General features: G+C 42.1%; 1 protein-coding gene across 1 annotated transcript in view; it reads left to right on the plus strand.

Annotated features, from left to right (window-relative positions):
* Positions 1-490: 490 nt before the first annotated feature.
* LOC311224497 (BCAS3 microtubule associated cell migration factor-like) overlaps positions 491-20,203 on the plus strand; it is a gene marked incomplete at its 3' end in the record, with an annotated part of 118,146 nt that continues 98,433 nt past the window's right edge. Inside the window, exons 1-5 of the mRNA XM_084309516.1 lie at positions 491-554; positions 1,994-2,084; positions 7,112-7,166; positions 8,988-9,063; positions 19,216-19,322. Coding sequence (XP_084165642.1) covers positions 2,014-2,084; positions 7,112-7,166; positions 8,988-9,063; positions 19,216-19,322 — 309 coding nt within the window. The 5' untranslated portion in view covers positions 491-554; positions 1,994-2,013. The remainder of the gene's footprint in view (positions 555-1,993; positions 2,085-7,111; positions 7,167-8,987; positions 9,064-19,215; positions 19,323-20,203) is intronic.

Below are 20,203 nucleotides of genomic sequence, written 5' to 3' on the forward strand. Positions count from 1 at the left end.
AGGGTAGATGGCAAATAAGCTAATTTCCCAAAACGTTGGAGTGTTCCTTTAAGAAGAAATAAGAAGTACTTATTTACAGCAGGCAATTTTCCTACCGGTATTTATTTATTTATTTAATATCAAACCGCTAGGGAGAGACATTGTGCAGGGGGCGAGATCACAATATAGACACATGCGGAAGACGACCTCGCGAGACTTGGATGTAAACAAACGGCTATGTTTTTTTTAGATTATAAAAAAAGTAATGACAACCTTTTCTCTCACAGTAAGGTGGCTGCAATAAAATGATAAATGTGTAAACAGACGCTGATATATAAATGTCATCCTGCCCAAAAGTAATATTTGAGAGCGTCCTGTAAACGTTGTTTCATTCCGATAGGTAAAGCATATCCAAGACCCGTCTCTGGTGTACGCTGATTGGCTGTATGAAAGCGTACGCGTGCTCTGATTGGCTTTCAGTCAAACGTTACCATTTCCGCAAACCCCTCCAGTCTGTTTTGACGTTTCTCAGCTCGAGCTATTAAGCTATTTATCATAACAAACACAACACTTTGGTACGTATTCAACTGCTCAAACTGTATGCTTTGGTGAACAATTGAACGTTAGCCGTTGTTCCAAGTGGGTAGAGAGGTTTATGTTGTCATTCAAGGGGAGTTTTGTTAACTAATGTTAGCTAGTGAGCTAGCTAACGCATTGGATCTTCAGCTACTAACAGTAAGCTAACAGACAGAGAGCAATACATTGTTATTGTTTTGACTGACAGTTGCATCACAATAAATATTGCTCTTGTAAACCTAGAGCGCAGACTGCCTACATATGATCTAAAGTAACTGAATACGTGGTTACACTACAGTATGTAACGTTAGCTTTTGCTAATGTAATCTTTTAGCCTGGCTTGTAAGAGAGATAACAGTTACATGTCCACTAACCTAACCCAACCCTAAACCTATCTATGAAAATATGTACACTTGTCAATGGAGTTTTTGTTGGTGGTTTTCTGAAACTGTCAGGTTGCAAACTGGGAGTTTGACTGTGAACTCTACCCTATACATCAAACTCCTAACAACGTTGATAGCCCACTTGTTGGCTATCAACGTTTTTATTTTCATGTTTTACTGATTATCTAGCCAGCTGGCAGCTTTATTACTTAGCCTATTTGTGGTTTTGTTTGTGTTTCTATTGTGTAACCTGGAGATGTCCAGTGTTCCCATACAGCCACAGCCACACAGGAAGAATTTGCATTGCATCCAAAAAGTCATCATCTACAGTCAGACTTGAATTTTTCTAAAACATGATGTGTTTTTCATCCAGGTGCCTTGTTTAGTCATCCTCATAACATGTGGATAACTGTTACCAATAGCTGTTTCTATTGGAATCATTTTTGTCCACATAGGCTTGTCTTACAAGAGTTACGGTTTGTCTTCTTATGATATCAAGGCCAGAATCATAGATTACTATGTACTACTGTATAACCCACAACTGATTTGGTGAAGCATAGCATGACGGATCCATCCAGCCTTCATTGATACATGAACTTGAATAGAAAAAAAACAATATATCAATAATAATAATACACTTTATTTGTATAGTACCTTTCATTCAATAATTTCAGCTCAAAGTGCTTCACAGCAGTAAACAATTAAATGAGCACAAAATTGCCAGATCAAGAGCAATGCATAAAGTGCAGACATAAAAGTAGGCATACAATAAGCATATCATTTGCATAAAAAACGACAGCAGCAAAAGAGACAGTCAAGATAAGGCATAAACATTAAATCACGTCGTTTTTCATATTACGATATCTTAATAGGCCTCTTTGTATACGGTTTGATTGTCACTGATACACATAAAATAGACATATCAACCCAGTATTTTAGATGTAGCAATGCATAAAGTTCAGACATAAAATAAGCATGAAATAGATAGCAGCGAAATAGACAAAGTCAAGGTAAGGCACAGATATAATATAACAGTTATATCTCTTTCTTTGCAGGATACAGACCAGCAGACAAAATGGCATCGGACTCTCCGCGCAGACCAAGTCGCTGTGCTGGAGGAGTTGTGGTGCGAGCACAAGCTGCCACGTAAGGACACTGGTCTCATTATCTTTCAAGCGTTCAAGTTTTGTTTTATTTGTCACATTATAAGGTACATGTACATGACAGTGAAATGCTTGGTTCTGTATGAGCCTCCTGAGATTGTACTTCAGCTTCATACAGTACAAGAGTAAAGACCAAACACTATACAAAATATACAATATTCAACTAAAGTACAACATGCAAAAACCAGGTAGAGATGTAGTGATTTTTTTTTAATAAATAGATCAAATAGATAAATAAGATAAAATAGATACAATAATTATGAAATATAATAAATTATTATTATGAAGGCCCTTAGAACTTATTCTTAACATATAGGTTACCTGAGATGGTCCGAAGCTGTATGTGTAATGCTATACTACGCTAGCTACATATCACAGCCGGACAAATCAGCATAAGAGCAGGATAAACTTCAGATCCCTCGGGCGACAGTGTGTCATGTCATTTCATGTCACTTACTCAGAAGCATATTACCTGAACATAAAACAGTAAATCTGAGCCACTTATTTGTCAAACACTCACCCGAAGTTGTTGAAATGGTCAAAACTTCAGCAGAGTCTGTTTGCTCTCTGGGTGCTGACATCTTGATCGGAACGTCAAAGTCACTTCAGTTCAATTCAACATTTCAGCAGCGCCCAGAAAGCAAGACAGACTCTCTGTTGCCGCTTTGATCAATTGGACCGTTTAAAATAACTTCAGGCCAGGGTGAGACTGAGTGAGCAAAATACATGACATAGCATCTCACTCTGTCCATTTGCCCAGCTGTGATATGCAATTTAAGATACTGGCATAGTGTTACATAGCCTACAGCCTGGGGAAAGCAAAGGTTACCCTAAATATCTAAGCTGACAGAAGGACATGCTCATATCTTCCATGAGTCAGCCCAGTAGTAATCAGATGGGTGGTTATTGGCTGTTTAATGATGATGACTAATGAGTCTCAGACTATTTGTTTTTCAAAGGCTCTCTGGAATTGAACTCTGTCACTTCACTTCATAGGTGTTATTGATTTATTTGGTTGACGTGTTTTTGAAAATCCCCATCAGAACACTGTTATCTGTCGGAATGCCTTCGTGGATACTCTGTTGACCACAAACATTTAGGGCTGGCCAAAACTATTCGGATATTTGTTTGTTAAGGTCTCATTCAAATGTAAATGCAGTATTCAAGTGCTTTGTCCGTCCCCGAAGAGCAAATATTGATAATCAATTAATGTGGCATCAATTTAGAAATGTCTGCCGTTTCAAATCACATCCTGTTTTGTCGTGAAGAAAATGTGTTGGGAGAACTCAGAAGCGACTGGTCCTTAACACTTTGGTCGCCAAAAACGCCTTACCACGTCATTCCCCGCCATGCTCATTCTGCCAAAGACACCGTACCACGTCTTTGAGATCAATATTTCAAAAATCTGTGATCGCAATCATATTTCTCCCCCGGAGACTTGAGATCTACTGTTGATCCCCTCTCAACTCTCCAACGGTTCAAGAGCGCCATCTGGTGGCCGATCGGCGGATCGCCCAAACCGGAAACAGGAAACGGAAACTGGTGCTCATTCCAATTCGGTCCGATCACTCGCTAATAGTACCAGGACTCGAGCTAGACACAATGGATAGCAATCCGTTACCAATAACTTGATAAACAACATGATTTGGACGTATATACTATTATACAACCTGGAGATGGATCGCATATTTCTACATCCCATAATAGGAATATTTCTGCTCCACGCTCATTGCCCAACGCTACGAGGAAGCTACGGTGAGATTCAGCGTTTTTTTTTAACGTGTTCGATATAAACTGCTTTGATGATCATATCACCCACACTAGATAAATCATCTAACGTTGGCCACGGAATTATAAACGACCCCCCCCCCATCCGGTCAACATCAGATGATAAGTAGTAACTTCTAGAAGCACGTCCATTTGACATTTTTTATCTCGCGCAGATCGCTATCAAACTGTATTTGATCATCAATATAATGCATTTAGGGCTATAAATCACGTTCTGGAGAATGCTGCAGAAAACGATAAAAACATACTTATACTTTAGACCGTATTTTAGTATGAATATGTGAATGAAAAAGTATAACGTTGCTACACCCTGAACAATAGATACTTGACGTTGAATGGGCCATAGTAATGTCAATTTAGCAATACAATTTAAAAAGTTATAGCCCTGCAAAGAAGGGGAACTTCTCCATAGACAAATAGAGCTGGCGTGGGATGGTTTATTATGAATATAAGCCTGGCGACCAAAGTGTTAACACTTTCAATGCCAACGACGCTATATGTCGTTTATTCATGCCGAACGTTAATTGCGATTTGAATTCATATTTCATCAATCTAGTATCACGTCAGTGCTGCAAACGCTCTCTGAGCTCCATTGGGAAAATACCGCCCCTATCGTCTCCCGGATGGTAATGCACCCTTTTGGAATGGACTCAATGAAAATTGATGAGAAAAGAACAATCCGGAATCCACATTTTACTTCTCAGGCAAGTAATCCGAGCCCATCGGACTCATTGTGGACTATCAGAACAGCATGGAATACATATTTCCAGTATGCAGCGTTGGATCAATAAACGCGATCGATATTTGGAATGGCGATCAGGAATTGGAATAATCTTTTTGGGGAACATCTGATCTGAGTTAAGGAATCTATTTTACCAGTCTTGGGATAATCAGAGCTGTTTTCACAGAAATATCAGCGTTTGCCCTGTGTGTGTGTGTGTGCTGATCAGGAAATGAGAGATTCGATTTTTTAGCTCGCTTCTCTAGCGTGCATAAGTACACATATACTATCGACAATCTAGCGTTTATTTGAAAACGATTCATAAATAGGCAGAAAAATTACAATGTTTTTTCTGTATTCCAGAATATTCCAGTAAAGGCTGTTTATCACGGAATCTTTATATTTTCCTGAAACTTTCAAAAAACAAGCGATTTTCAAAATGCTATAAAACGGAAATGAACAGATTAAAAAAACAATCCGTTTCGACAATGTTGACTGCAAACAAGTCATTGATAAGCGACGGCCAGATTAGACACATAGCCATAATTTAAGACATAGATTATGCGTTCACAAATATGAGAGCGCTATCATTGAAGTGGGTGGCGGCATTCAAGGGGGTAAAAAGGAAAACACGGCCGGCACGGAAAGTGTTAATTAAAAAAATTATATTTTTGTTTGTTTGTTTTGAACCAGTGTTTTTAAGAAAAAGTATTGGTATATTTAAAGCCAACACCTGAACTGAGTGTCATATAGCTGCAACATATACATATAGCCTGCTTGCACATATCCGAGCCTCAGAAAGTGTCATACAATGTCCCTGTGTACTTAGTCTGGCCCATAAATATTTGGACATCAACACAATTGCCATTGTGATTTTGGCTCTGTACACCACCACAATGGATTTTAAATTTAAAAGTGAAATGAACAAACGTGAAAGTGCATATAGGGAATAGGGAAATTGTATGACATTTTCTGCAGCCCAGATATACACAAGGAGGCTGGCGCTTTTTTTACGGCCCAGATATACACAAATAATAATAATAATAAATTGAATTTGTATTGCACTTTTTGTTCACTAGGATCCCAAAGCGCTACAGGGTTAAAACATAGTTAAAAAACAAAATAATTATTAGTAAAAAAAAAAAAAAAAAATACAGAATAAAAATAGAACATAGTTAAAGAAACATAGTATAAACAGAAAATTTAGCACAAGAAAAAAAATATATATCACAAGAATTTTTTTTAAATAAAAAGCTAACAGTCAAACAAATAGGTTTTCAGGCCTGCATTAAAAGAGTCCAGGCTCTGTGGTGCCCTCAGCTGGATGGGGAGTCTGTTCCACAGGCGTGGTGCAGCCGTGCAGAAGGCTCGGTCACCCATGGTGCAGAGCCGGGTATTGGGGACCCAAAGGAGCAGGCTACCTGCAGATCTGAGGGTACGGGTGGAGGATTGTGGAGTGATGAGTTCCTGAAGGTAGAGGGGTGCGTGTCCGTTTATGCAGTTATGGGTAAGCATCAGGATTTTGTAGTTGATCCGGGATGAGATGGGGAGCCAATGTAGTGAGTGGAGGATGGGGGTTATGTGCTCGTATTTACGGACTCTCATCAGGATCCTGGCGCTGTTCTTCGGCCCAGATATACACAAGGAAGCTGGTGCTGTTCTGCAGCCCAGATATACACAAGGAAGCTGGCGCTGTTCTGCAGCCTAGATATACACAAGGAAGCTGGCGCTGTTCTGCAGCCCAGATATACACAAGGAAGCTGGCTCTGTTCTGCAGCCCAGATATACACAAGGAGGCATTCAGGCCAGCTCTACTAACATTGTATAAAGACAACGCAAGGAAGAATTCACTGGAACACTCGCACTGTACAGTTCAAACCTTTTATTTCTGGTGCAAAGACTAGACTAAGATTTTCCATGTTTCTCATGTCTTAATCAGAGTCAAGTGATTCAAGATGTAAGACACATGGAAACGTTAGGCTAGTTCGTGCACCAGAAGTAACGGCCTGAACCGTCCGTGGGATCCAGTGAATCTCTCCTTCTGCCTGTGTATGAGCTGACTCTGTGGAATCTCCTCGTTGATTGGGTTAGACTGAGTGACATTTAACATTGAACCTGAGTGAATAATCATTCACACTCATTCGTCATGCTCCACACCATCCATCTTTCTTTTATTTATTTTTTTATATAATTTTTCACAAAAAGAACACACTTATATCCACAAAACAACACAAAAATTAAGAAAACACGTACACCCCCCTGACAACAAAAACATAAAAAAAAATTAAATAAACTCCCATTCTTATTTTTTATTTTTTTGTACTCAGTCCCCCCGTCCCCGTCCCCCTTTTTTACATCCCCACATGCAATGAAACAGGGTACCAACTTCATCTTTACATTTAGTGCAGTCACACCATCCATCTATGATTGCTGGCAGACTTAGACGGTAATAAATGGTTTATCATCAACTGTAACATGTCTCTTCTCTCCTACTATCCCAGGGAGCAGTCTTACATGGAGAGTGTGGTGACCTTCTTACAAGATGTGGTCCCTCAGGTAGCTTCTCTCTGTTCACTTACTGTTCTTCATGTAAATTACCATAACGGTGTAATTTTTTACTTCTCGCTGTCACCAGAGTTCACAGCTTGGTTCTCACAAGGGTGAATTACCTAGAAGCATGCCTAGCGACTTTCAAACAACTTTCAAGGAATATATTTCCATATTTCTTCCCCATATTTTTACAATATCTTTCAACATCAGTGCCAGTGTTAACCCTGATGAGTTAAAGACAGGGACAGTCTCCAGTAATGGGGAGAAGTAAAAAATTACACTGACATTGTCCTTTTTAAAGGGATAGTTTGGATCTTTGGTCAATAAATGGTCTTAAATACTTGCTAGTAGTATAGTTGATACAATTCCATTCGTTTTTATTAGAGTTCCGTGGTCAAGAGTTCTGGCCCTGTTCCGAGTGATCCGGGAAGCTTCCAAGCTAGCCTAGCTTAGCACAAATGCATGGAAGCAGATACGGACCACTAGCCTAGCTTTTGGCGAAAAACACCTCTCCCGGAGCTTTAAGCTAGGCTAGTGGTCCATATCCCCTTCCATTAATACTTTCAGTGCCAACAACGGGAAATCTCGTTAGTTCATGCCAACCGTTGAGTGCCAGCGACGAGAAATCTCGTCGTTTAATCGTTCTTTTTTTTATTAGCGATTTCCATTCATATTTCATCAATATAGCCTCACGTTACCAGTGGGGATCTGTCTGAGCTTGAACAGGGAAAATACCGCCCCCTATCGTCTCTCCGGATGGTACTGCACCCCATTGGATTGGATTGAATGAAACGCATGGGGAAAAAAGAGTCCGGATTCCACATTTTACTTGTCAGGCAAGTAACCGGAGACGATCCCAGTCATTGCCCACCATCAGAACAGCGTGGAATATGTCTTTCGACCACCCAGCGTTGGATCAATAAACGCGATCGATATTTGGAATGGCGATCAGGAATTGGAATCATCTTTTTGGAGAACATCTGATCTGAGGTAAGGAATCTATTTGACCAGTATTGGGATAATCAGAGCTGTTTTCACCTATATATCAACGTGTCCCCTATATGTGTATGTGGCTGTGAGTGTGTGTAGCTGATCAGGAAATAAGAGAATGGATTTTTCAGCCCGCTTCTATAGCGTGCATAAATACACATATACTATCTCAAATAATCTAGCGTTTATTTGAAAACTATTCATAAATAGGCCGAAAAATTACAACATGTTTTGTGTATTACAGTAAAGCGCGATTCCTGCAGAATATTTTTTTTTCGGAAAGTTTAAAAAAACTAGCGTTTTTCAAAATGGTATAAAACGGAAATGAACCAATTTAAAAAAAATAATACATAAATAAAAATCCGTTTCGACAATGTTGACTGCAAACAAGTCATTGATAAGCGACGGTCGTATTAGACACATCATTTAATTTAAGATATAGTTTATGCGTTCACAAATGTGAGTGCTCTGTCATTGAATAGAGCGGTGGCACGCAACGGGGTATATAGGACTGGTACGGCTGGCACGGAAAGTGTTAATCTGCGCTAAGCTACACTAACTTGCTAGCTGGTTAGCTTTCTACTGAACACACAGAGAAGAAATTGGTATCTATCTTCTTGTCTGACTCTGGAGAAGACAGTAAGCACATATCCCATAATATTGGCGTGTTCTTTTTAATGTCCAAACATCCGAACTATCCATTTTAAGTGACATCTCCCCTGGTGTTTGGAGGAGTGAGCTGATTGGAGAACAGCATGTTTGAATGTGATTCATACGGTGAGGCCTGTTGTTCTTTTCACCTACTCTGTTGTTGATTGGCTGTTGTTCTGATTCAAGGCGTACACTGGTGCCCCTCCCACAGATGAAAAAGAGAAGATCATCTGGGTCAGATTTGAGAGAGCCGACATCAATGGTGAGTCTGTGAGCAGCGGCAAGTCGTATTTCTCTGTTGGTCAGTTTTGGCGCCTTAATGGAACGCGCCAACATTTTGGGGAAATTGTCTTAACGTCTTCTCCAGAGAGAGACAAGAAGATAGATACCAGTTTCCTCTCTGTGCGTTCAGTATAAAGCTATCTGGCTGCATGTTAGCCTAGCTTAGCACAATGAATGGAAGCGGACATGACCGGTTAGCCTAGGCATTGTCCAACTAACACCTCTCCCGAAGGCTAACCGGTCATGTCCGCTTCCATTAATTGTGCTAAGCTAGGCTAACATCCAGCCAGATAGCTTTATTCTGAACGCACAGAGAGGAAACTGGTATCTATCTTCGTGTCTCTCTCTGGAGAAGACTATTAGCTAATTTCCCAAAATGTTGGTGTGTTCTTTTAAGTCCCAACAGCCTACTCATGTAGGACACTACCGTAGTCCTGAATTGCTCCATAGAGAATCCTTCTGACGGGGCTGTGTTTCAAACTTTGCTCATTGACATGCAAGGTTTCCCTCTGAAAAGGAATGTTCCTCAACCCCTACATCGTCTTTGACACAAGTGGTGCATCACTTTGGAAAAGGTTAAGTGCTTGTTGTCGGTCTATCTCAGGTCATTTTAAGCTTTCAACAATGGCTGCTCATCCTTGTCTAGAACAAAGCTATATAAATGCTTTAATGAAGGGCCTTAATGAGAAGCATTCCTACAAACAATATAGGTAGAACAAACCTTAACCTTATTGCCATAAAATACAACGTATATTGTTTTTTTTACCTTTCTGTGAACGTCTAGGAAAAAGCTCTGTCGCAATCGCGTAAAAAATGGCGGAGCTATGCACATTATAAAAAAGTAACTGTACTTGCAGTATAGATTTCATTCACGGTCTTTGCTGCCCTGTAACGGGCGCCTGGTGGTACTAAATGCAGATTTAACTCTACCATTGGAAAGAGGCGATTTGGGCCGATCCATAGATGTATGACTTGGCCATAATAAGGTAATTTATAGGCCTAATATTCTATATTCTATATTCATATTTCAAATTGCATGTGTCCGAATGGCAACATTCTGTACTGTATCTACAAAAAACCCTGTAAATCATCTGTCCTTTCTTCATTTGCTTAGATCTTTAGTACACTTGATCTGAAGAAGGTGCTGAATGAGCTCAGTGGCAATTTTCACTTTTGGTCAATGTTAGCATGGTGTCATTCACCGTCAAAGATGGAAAAAAAGAACTTTATATTCTCCTTTGGTTTATTACAATTTAGCATAGTAACAGACACAATATTTGTGACACTGGGAATGCATTCCCTGAGGTCCATAGATGTCCCTAGATACCAAGAACATGCTAATGGACCTTGTAGAAGTGGAGCAATCTTCCATTTACTTGGGTATACATTTTCTGAAAATATGGCTAGGACTTAAGAGGTTAATGTCCACAAAAAGCAAGTTACAAACACATCCCTTGGCAGGTACTATGCAAAAAAACGACCCTCACCATGAAGAACACACCTGGTTTTAAATCATGACTTGGTTGATCAAATTTGAAGGGGATCAATAAAGGAATATCGTATCTTATCTTATCTTATCTAAGAGCACCTGCATCAATTAACTGCTGACAAACGACATGTCCAGTTACTGTTTCAAGGTTTGAAATGAATGTATAGCGCTGAATTATTGTAACACACGGATAGTGAAATCTAGACAAACCAGACGTAACCTACAAACTTGCTCAAACGATTTACGGTAAACGTGACAATAAAAGCGCAGGTGTGTGAAGGAGCCCCGTGTGTGGAGGTCTCTCCTTCCCAGAGCGTGGGTCCTGAAGGCTGGAGGACCCGTGTGTGGAGGTCTCTCCTTCCCAGAGCGTGGGTCCTGAAGGCTGGAGGACCCGTGTGTGGAGGTCTCTCCTTCCCAGAGCGTGGGTCCTGAAGGCTGGAGGAGCCCCGTGTGTGGAGGTCTCTCCTTCCCAGAGCGTGGGTCCTGAAGGCTGGAGGAGCCCCGTGTGTGAAGGTCTCTCCTTCCCAGAGCGTGGGTCCTGAAGGCTGGAGGAGCCCCGTGTGTGGAGGTCTCTCCTTCCCAGAGCGTGGGTCCTGAAGGCTGGAGGAGCCCCGTGTGTGGAGGTCTCTCCTTCCCAGAGCGTGGGTCCTGAAGGCTGGAGGAGCCCCGTGTGTGGAGGTCTCTCCTTCCCAGAGCGTGGGTCCTGAAGGCTGGAGGAGCCCCGTGTGTGGAGGTCTCTCCTTCCCAGAGCGTGGGTCCTGAAGGCTGGAGGACCCGTGTGTGAAGGAGCCCCGTGTGTGGAGGTCTCTCCTTCCCAGAGCGTGGGTCCTGAAGGCTGGAGGAGCCCCGTGTGTGGAGGTCTCTCCTTCCCAGAGCGTGGGTCCTGAAGGCTGGAGGAGCCCCGTGTGTGGAGGTCTCTCCTTCCCAGAGCGTGGGTCCTGAAGGCTGGAGGACCCGTGTGTGGAGGAGCCCTGTGTGTGGAGGTCTCCTTCCCAGAGCGTGGGTCCTGAAGGCTGGAGGACTCGTGTGTGGAGGAGCCCCGTGTGTGGAGGTCTCCTTCCCAGAGCGTGGGTCCTGAAGGCTGGAGGACCCGTGTGTGGAGGAGCCCCGTGTGTGGAGGTCTCTCCTTCCCAGAGCGTGGGTCCTGAAGGCTGGAGGACCCGTGTGTGGAGGAGCCCCGTGTGTGGAGGTCTCCTTCCCAGAGCGTGGGTCCTGAAGGCTGGAGGACCCGTGTGTGGAGGAGCCCCGTGTGTGGAGGCAGCCGGCTCAGAAAGCCGTGCGCGTGTCACACTTTGTGATCAAGCCACGCTATCTCTATATCCTCGTCTTAAATCATAACCACATGTCAGTGTTTTGAATCGGATCTCAGCTGGGGAAATAAATCAGCTGAGTAACAACAACACGTCACTCGTGAACGATGACCGCCTGCAGACTCCGCTGACGGAAACGGTGAATTCAATATTAACACTGCATTATGAGAAGACATTCCCATGGAGACAAATTATATTACTATAGGCTGTGTTTGGTTTAATTTGTTTCTGGGAGGAAAGGAAATATGTTGGGAAAATGTAGCTCCTCCCCAATATGTCCTTAGAAGAAAATAATATTATGACATAATCAGTCTCTTTTATTTATTTATTTAATTTGTACTTTATTTTCCCTCGAGTCAATTGAGGGGGACCCTCATTTTCAATGATGCAGAGGGTACGTGATGACGTCATGAATTACGGAATCATCATTTCAAGTAAACAGTCAAACAAGAGCATGTCGTACATTCAAAAGCATAACAATATAGTACAAATAGATAAGACAATGGGACAGTAGCAGGTCAAGGAAAACGGTTACAAGTTGACAATGTTCTGTTGTTGATTAATAATCTAAAACGGTTACAAGTTGACAATGTTCTGTTGTTGATTCATCTTTTTTTTGTATCCACTTTTTCTCCTTATTTTTCCATTTTTCTCCCATCCCAATTTCGCCTCGCCAATTCTCCCTTCAATTCTCCCCTCCCCTGTCTCGAACGTTGCTAGACTATGCCTCCCACTGGTCGGCTGCAGTGAGGACCAAGCCTTGCATCACGTGTCCCCTCCGGTACACGAGGAAGCAGCCGTCACATCTTTTCACCTGAACAGTGCAATCTCTCAGTGGCGAGGAGTAACGCGTGGGAGGCTCACGCTGCCCCCGATACTTCCTGATTCTGCTGTACAGGCGCACCAACCGACCTGTAGGAATCGCTGTCCACAACATCCAATCCCCACCCATCGGCTTTCCCACCCTCTAACACTGCCAATTGTGTTAGTATGACGACTGGCCAAGCCTGTAGCAAAGCCGAGAGCTGGGCTCGATACCAGCATATCCTGCGTTAGTGGTGAGCGCCTTGCCCACTGCGCCACTCAGCCGCCCTGTTGTTGATTCATCTAAAACAGTTACAATGTTCTGTTGATTAATCATCAAACAGTTACAATGTTCTGTTGATTAATCATCAAACAGTTACAATGTTCTGTTGTTGATTAATCATCTAAAACAGTTACAATGTTCTGTTGTTGATTAATCATCTAAAACAGTTACAATGTTCTGTTATTGATTAACACTTTGATCGCCGGGGTTAAATTCATAATTTACCATCCCTCGCCAGCCCTATTTAACATGGAGAAGTTCCCCTTCTTTGCAGGGCTATAACCTTTTAAATTGTATTGCTAATTGACATTACTATGGCCCATTCAACGTCCTATATCTATTGTTCAGGGTGTAGCAACGTTATACTTTTTCATTCACATATTCATACTAAAATACGGTCTAAAGTATAAGTATGTTTTTATCGTTTTCTGCAGCTTTCTCCAGAACTTGATTTATAGCCCCAAATGCATTATATTGATGATGAAATACAGTTTGATAGGAATCTGTGCGAGATAAAAAATTTCAACTGGACGTGCTTCTAGGAGTTACTAAGTATGATCTGATGTTGACCGGATGGGCGGGGGGTCGTTTATAATTCCGTGGCCAACGTTATATCATTCATCTAGTGTGGGTGATATGATCATTAGAGCAGTTAGTAAAGAACACGTTGAAAAATAACGCTGGATCTTACCGTATCTTCCTCGCGCCGTTGGACGATGAGCGTGGAACTGAAATATTCCTATTATGGGATGTAGAAATATCCGATCCATTTCCAGGTTGTATAATAGTATATATGTCCAAATCATGTTGTTTATCGAGTTATTTGCAATCGATCGATATCCAGTGTGTCAAGATGGAGTCTCGCTAACGTTAGCGAGTGCCCGGACGAAATATGGGTGAGCACCACTTCATCCGCATCACTTCCTGTTTGGGCGATCGGCCACCAGATTGATTAATCATCTAAACAGTTACAATGTTCTGTTGATTAATCATCTAAACAGTTACAATGTTCTGTTGATTAATCATCTAAACAGTTACAATGTTCTGTTGTTGATTAATCATCTAAACAGTTACAATGTTCTGTTGTTGATTAATCATCTAAACAGTTACAATGTTCTGTTGATTAATCATCTAAAACAGTCACAATGTGCTTTTGTTGATTAATCATCTAAACAGTTACAATGTTCTGTTGATTAATCATCTAAACAGTTACAATGTTCTGTTGTTGATTATTCATCTAAAACAGTTACAATGTGCTTTTGTTGATTAATCATCTAAAACAGTTACAATGTTCTGTTGATTAATCTAAAGCAGTTACAATGTTATGTTGTTGATTAATCATCTAAACAGTTACAAGTTGACAATGTTCTGTTGTTGATTAATCATCTAAACAGTTACAATGTTCTGTTGATGAATCATCTAAAGCGCCCTACAAAACAAGTACTCAGTTTGCAAGAGATTCCACAGCTGCATTTAGAAGGGTGTCTGGCTTGTGCTGCTGCCTTTTGATGGTTCATTTCCTTATATTATGCATACAGGAAGTTGATATCTTAATAACATGCCTGTCTGTCTGTGTGTCAAATCTTGAGTTTATCAAACAGCTGGAACTTGAAGACTATTCACTACAGCTCTTTTGTACAACTATTTATGAGGAAATGTCACCTCTAATGTTAAAACCTTCTATGACATGTTAAATGGACAGAGGGATGCAGCTGAGGAATTCCCTCTGAGAAAGATAGTTATATAGAAATGTATTATCCAGCTGTAATTAAATCATTTGTATTTGGCTTCAATCATACTCTTGGAAATGTGGGTTAGAATGTGTATACAACCTTTATCAAATCGATTAGACATGCAACTTTAGCCAGGTTTGTCCCATTGAGATCCAGGATATATTTTTACAAGGGAGACCTGGCCAAGAATAGCAGCAACACAGAGTCTCAGAATAAACACAGAGACATTACAGATAAAAGTAACATCACAACATGGTCGGATAAAACATTTGCACACAGAAAACCTGGTTCCAACAGGCTTCACCATCAGCCTTCACTACATTCAGGTCACCAAGCTTTGAGTTTAAAGATCAGACTAAAGATTGTTCCAAGCAGTAGGTGCGGAAAACCTAAAAGCTTTCTTTCCCATTTCTGTGGGGACTTTGGGAACAAACAAAGTGCAGAATACCTAAACATATTCTTTACAAACATAGCCACAACACTGGTTAATAAACTACCCTCCCACTCAGGGCATTATGGGGTAGAACACATAGTAGCATAGCATACTACAAAAACCTAGGGGTCCGCAAAGACAACTTCAAACTGAGCGCCCTCCAACCTAACAAGGCCACTGGCCATGACAACATCCCCTCCAAATTCCTCAGAGACTCAGCAGCCGCCATCACCCCAGTCATCACACACATATAAACCTCTCCATAAAACAGGGAAACGTCCCCAAGGACTTAAATTGCGAGAGTGACCCCCCCTGCACAAAAAGGGCAGCAAATTAGACCCAGGCAACTACCGCCCTGTTTCTATTCTTACCTCCATCTCGAAAGTCATGGAAAAAATAGTCTACGAACAGGTCGAAAAGTACCTACTACCTAGCGGGAAAAAATCTAATCTACGAATTCCAATCTGGCTTCAGAACATCCCACTCCACTGACACATGCCTTCTCTATTTGAACGACCACATCAAACAAGAGGTGGACACGGGCAAATACAAAATGCCTTCGACACTGTCAATCACTCAATTCTGATTGACAAGCTAAAAGCAATTGGTTTTGATAGTCTTATCAGTGAGCTGGATGCAATCCTACCTGGAGGGGAGAGAACAGATGGTGGAGGTAAACGGTACTCTACCCCCCCCCCCCCCCCTCATAGTGAGCTGTGGTGTTCCACAAGGAAGCATACTAGGACCGCTACTGTTCCTAATTTATGCAAATTACATGTCGTCAGCTTGTGACTGCAACTTGTTCTTGTTTGCGGACGACTCAGCCCTGCTGGTCTCTGACAAGAACAAGTTACAGGTGGAAAAAACCCTCAGCTCAGAACTCGGCAGAATCTGCACCTGGCTCGCTGATAACAAACTATCATTACACCTGGGTAAAACAGAGTCCATTCTCTTAGGATCAAATAACAAACTCAGCAAGATCGACGGCTTCTCAGTTACAGTGGGTGACAATATTGTCACAAGGAAAGATGAAATTACATACCTGGGTTCCATCCTAGAGGCAAATCTTTCCTGTGACAAAATGGCATCCAATGTAATCAAAAAAGTCAACCATTGAACCAGATTCTTGTACCGGGTCTCCTCTCTGGTAAACAAGAATACCCTGAAGACTCTGGCAGGAGCACTCATTCAAGTGTACTACGACTATGCTTGCACCTCACGGTACCAAAGCACCCCAAAGGCGCTAAAAACAAGATTACAAACATCACAAAACAAACTGGTCAGACTACTGCTTGACCTTACTCTTAGAACCCACCTCACCCATGCCCACTTTGACAACCTAGGATGGCTTAGAGTAGACGACAGAGTACAGCAACTTGCAATGGGCCTGGTCTACAAGATACACTACACCACACAGGTACCCATGTACATGTTGAAATACTTCCCAAAGGTCAGTGAATACCACGCCCACAACACCAGAGGGAGTTCAACAAATCATGTGCAACCCAGATTCGGCTCAAACAAGGGACTAAACACATTTAGCAACTATGCCACAACAATGTGGAACGCCCTACCCACAGCTGTAAAAAGATGTGAATCCCTACCCACATTCAAAACCGCTCTCAAAGAGCACCTACGGGAGGCTGCAATTCGAAACTGGCCACCGTAAAGGTCCAACCCCCCCCCCCAAATAGACAGTCTCCTCGCCACCGTATGTATATATTTTCTCCCCGCCGTATGTATATTTTTTCTCCCACCCACCCCCTCCTAATGTACAGTCTCCTCCCCATCATATGTATATAATCTCTGTTAAGATCTATGGGTAACAGTACTGTATATTTGCATATCGTATATGTCACAAATGTAACCGTACTATATACCTGTATGTCATGTATGTCCCTATGCCATAAATGTCATGATGTCATGTATTTTGTGTATGTCATAAATGTCACTATGAATTGAAAATGGGGGACCCTGATGTAAACAAGGCAAACGTCTTTCTCTGGTCTGCATCCCCGTAACAATTGTGTGTATTGAGCCGTACTGTATTGTACCCATTCTGCAATCTGTTAAATAAAGTTTTCATTCATTCATTCATTCATTCCCATGTCCATCCCATTGCCGTTGTGTCCTTGGGCAAGACACTTAACCTACTTGCCTCGTATGAATGTGTATGCATGTGAATGAATGTTGGTGGTGGTCGGAGGGGCCGTAGGCGTTGATTATTCGCCACGCTTCCGTGAGTCTGCCTCAGGGCAGCTCTGGCTGCAATTGTAGCTTACCACCACCGGTATGACTGTGTATGAACGAATAATGGACTCTGTGAAGCGCTCTGAGTCAGAGCAACAGTCAGTCAGAGAAGTGCGCTATATAAATCCAATCCATTATTATTATTATTCATTCATTCATTCATTCATTCATTCATTCATTCATTCAGAGAGTCCTTCGAACGGAGATTGTGATTTCCATTGTTCAAATTGAAAAGAGACGATAAGTAAATCGGAACCGTATCCAAGAATGACCCTGTGGATCAGATCAGAACAGAACATATCAGTGACTGAGTCAACGTTCACATGAGGAAGGCCAGTTCACTTTGAAATAAAACACACCATGGTGAGTAGGAGATCCACGGTTAGTAATACATCTCAGAGCCCCGTGATGCACGCTGTCCAGCAGGAGGAGACAGTGAGCAGAGGCCTTCATATAGAACACATCACCATCATCACTCACAGGTAGAGAGGTACACTCCACCAGTTTCCATTTCACACAAAAAGAAAGCAAGACTTTTATTATTATTAATAATAATAATGAACTTTATTTGTACAACACCTTTCATACAAGTGCTTCACAACAGTGATGTAGACACAAAATAGACGGACATAAAATGAGCATAAAGTTGGCATAATTATAATAATAATATAATGCAGGACTTAGGAAGTCTTTATTTGGCATGCAAACGACACACACATGCGATGGGCGGCACACACACACAGGAACACACACATGCAATTTTTCTTGTGTCGCCTAATGCGATTGAGTCTCTGCACTTGACCCATCCCGTCGTCCTTCCCCCCCCCAAGTGCTCCTGCCCGTCTATGTCAAGAACGCCACAGCGTTAGCGATCTGTTGTTGTGCATGTTTTTCCAGTGGGTTTATCTTATCGTGGGGGGCAACCCTTGCGAGCACGGGGAGAACATGCAAACTCCACACAGAAAGGCCTGGGAGATACCCCACCTTGGTAACTGGCATCATGGAAACCTGGTCCCCAAGCGGGAATCGAACCCTGGACCTTCTTGCAGTTGCTGTGAGGCGACAGTGTTAACCACTACACCACCGTGCCGCTAGACAGGCATAGAATGTGCAGAGAATTGATATTAAAACGTATTATTACATGGAGTTTTAACATTCGCCAAAATGCTTGATTGTGATTGGTCAATAGCCCCTGACAGCAGTGAATTATTTTTCGATAATTCACCGCTGCCATGGGCAACCGAGCAATAATCACCGGTGATACGGGTAACTAGCGCTATTGACCAATCACAATCAAGCATTTAGATCGCAGTCACGAAAGCTAAGCTCAGCATATGCACAGCTGCACTCATCAGTGCAATCAGACCACAGACCTGCCGGCGATAATAATAATAACTTTATTTGGGCTGACAGCGGAGCCACAGAACAACTGCGTCTGCATTTGATCTCGTCTTGTCGATGGTGTAAAATGAATTAGGTATATTGTTAGTAAGTTAGCCATGTAATAAGCGGGATAATGTATAGCTATACTCAGTCATTGTCGCAAAATAATTGACCTTCACTGCGTTTAGAACACCTCTGCGAGGCGCCTCGGTATTCTAAACTCCGTGTCGGTCAATTATTTTGCGACAATGACCTCGTAGCTATACATTATCCCTTACATAACAGCTTAATAATGTGCCACGTCATTGACTTATTGAGGTTGACAAAATAATTTCTCCAAGAATCAAGGAACTATAACGGGCATTTGCTGCCACCCGGGGGTTGTTAGCCGTAGCCCTGCCTGTCCCCTGACCTGACTGTCCCTCCCTGTCCTCCCTCTCTGGACAGACACGTCCCGGAGCACAGAGTTCATGGAGATGCACGGCGGCAGCGCGGACCCGCCCCTCTGCCTGCTGCTCGGCTACGCTGATGGGATGCAGATCTGGAGCATATCCGTGAGTGACAGCCAGCCCGGCCTGTGAGACGGGGGTTAATGATGAATATTCAGAAATACTACCAAATAGGTGTTGTCTCATGATGATGATGATGATGATGATGAGCCTTGATGAATCCACTGTGGAACTTGTTCACTGTCACAATCTCTGGAGCAGTATTTATTGCCACTTTACAAACTAAAAAATATGTATTGATAAATGGCTGTGATTTTATAGATGACTGAAGGTCACCGGAAATATATATTTTTAAATCGGTGGTTGAATCATTTGAATAGCATATTTGAAAAATCAAAGAATTTTTTTTGTGGTGAAATAGAAATAATAATAATTTTATTACCAGAACTTCCTGTAATCACTTGATCTGGCAGTAAACTTGCTAGTTATATGTTTAGTCAACCGGTGTGCGTATATTACAGATTCTAAAGCAAAATCTGTTTTGTGTAAACGGTTTTACTTTTTATATGTATACACTCTAAAACCATGCGTAAATGAAAGTTATCTTTGAAAATGACTCGTTTGAAAGACAACCCCATATGTCATTTCTAATAATCACTGAGAGGAATTGCAAATAGCAGCGCGAGAACGCTCAGGCCTTGACTCAGGCCTCGACTCAGGCCTTGACTCAGGCCTCGACTCAGGCCTTGCCTCGGGCCTCGACTTGGGCCTTGACTCGGGTCCTTTCGCTGCGCTGGATTCCAAATACTTGGCGCACCCATCTCCTATCGGTCAAAAACTCTAAAGTCCCAAACGGAGAGAATAATCAGATTCCACACGGTTGTAGTTGAGACTTGGGGAAACATCTGGATGCAGAAACCCTGTTGTCAGCTCCTATTTAAGGGGAGTAGCCATCTGGGCGGAGCTCCCATCGTGATCACAGTGCA

This window comes from Notolepis coatsorum (assembly GCF_963971535.1).
Source record: "Notolepis coatsorum genome assembly, chromosome: 1".
In the NCBI taxonomy this organism is placed as follows: domain Eukaryota; kingdom Metazoa; phylum Chordata; class Actinopteri; order Aulopiformes; family Paralepididae; genus Notolepis; species Notolepis coatsorum.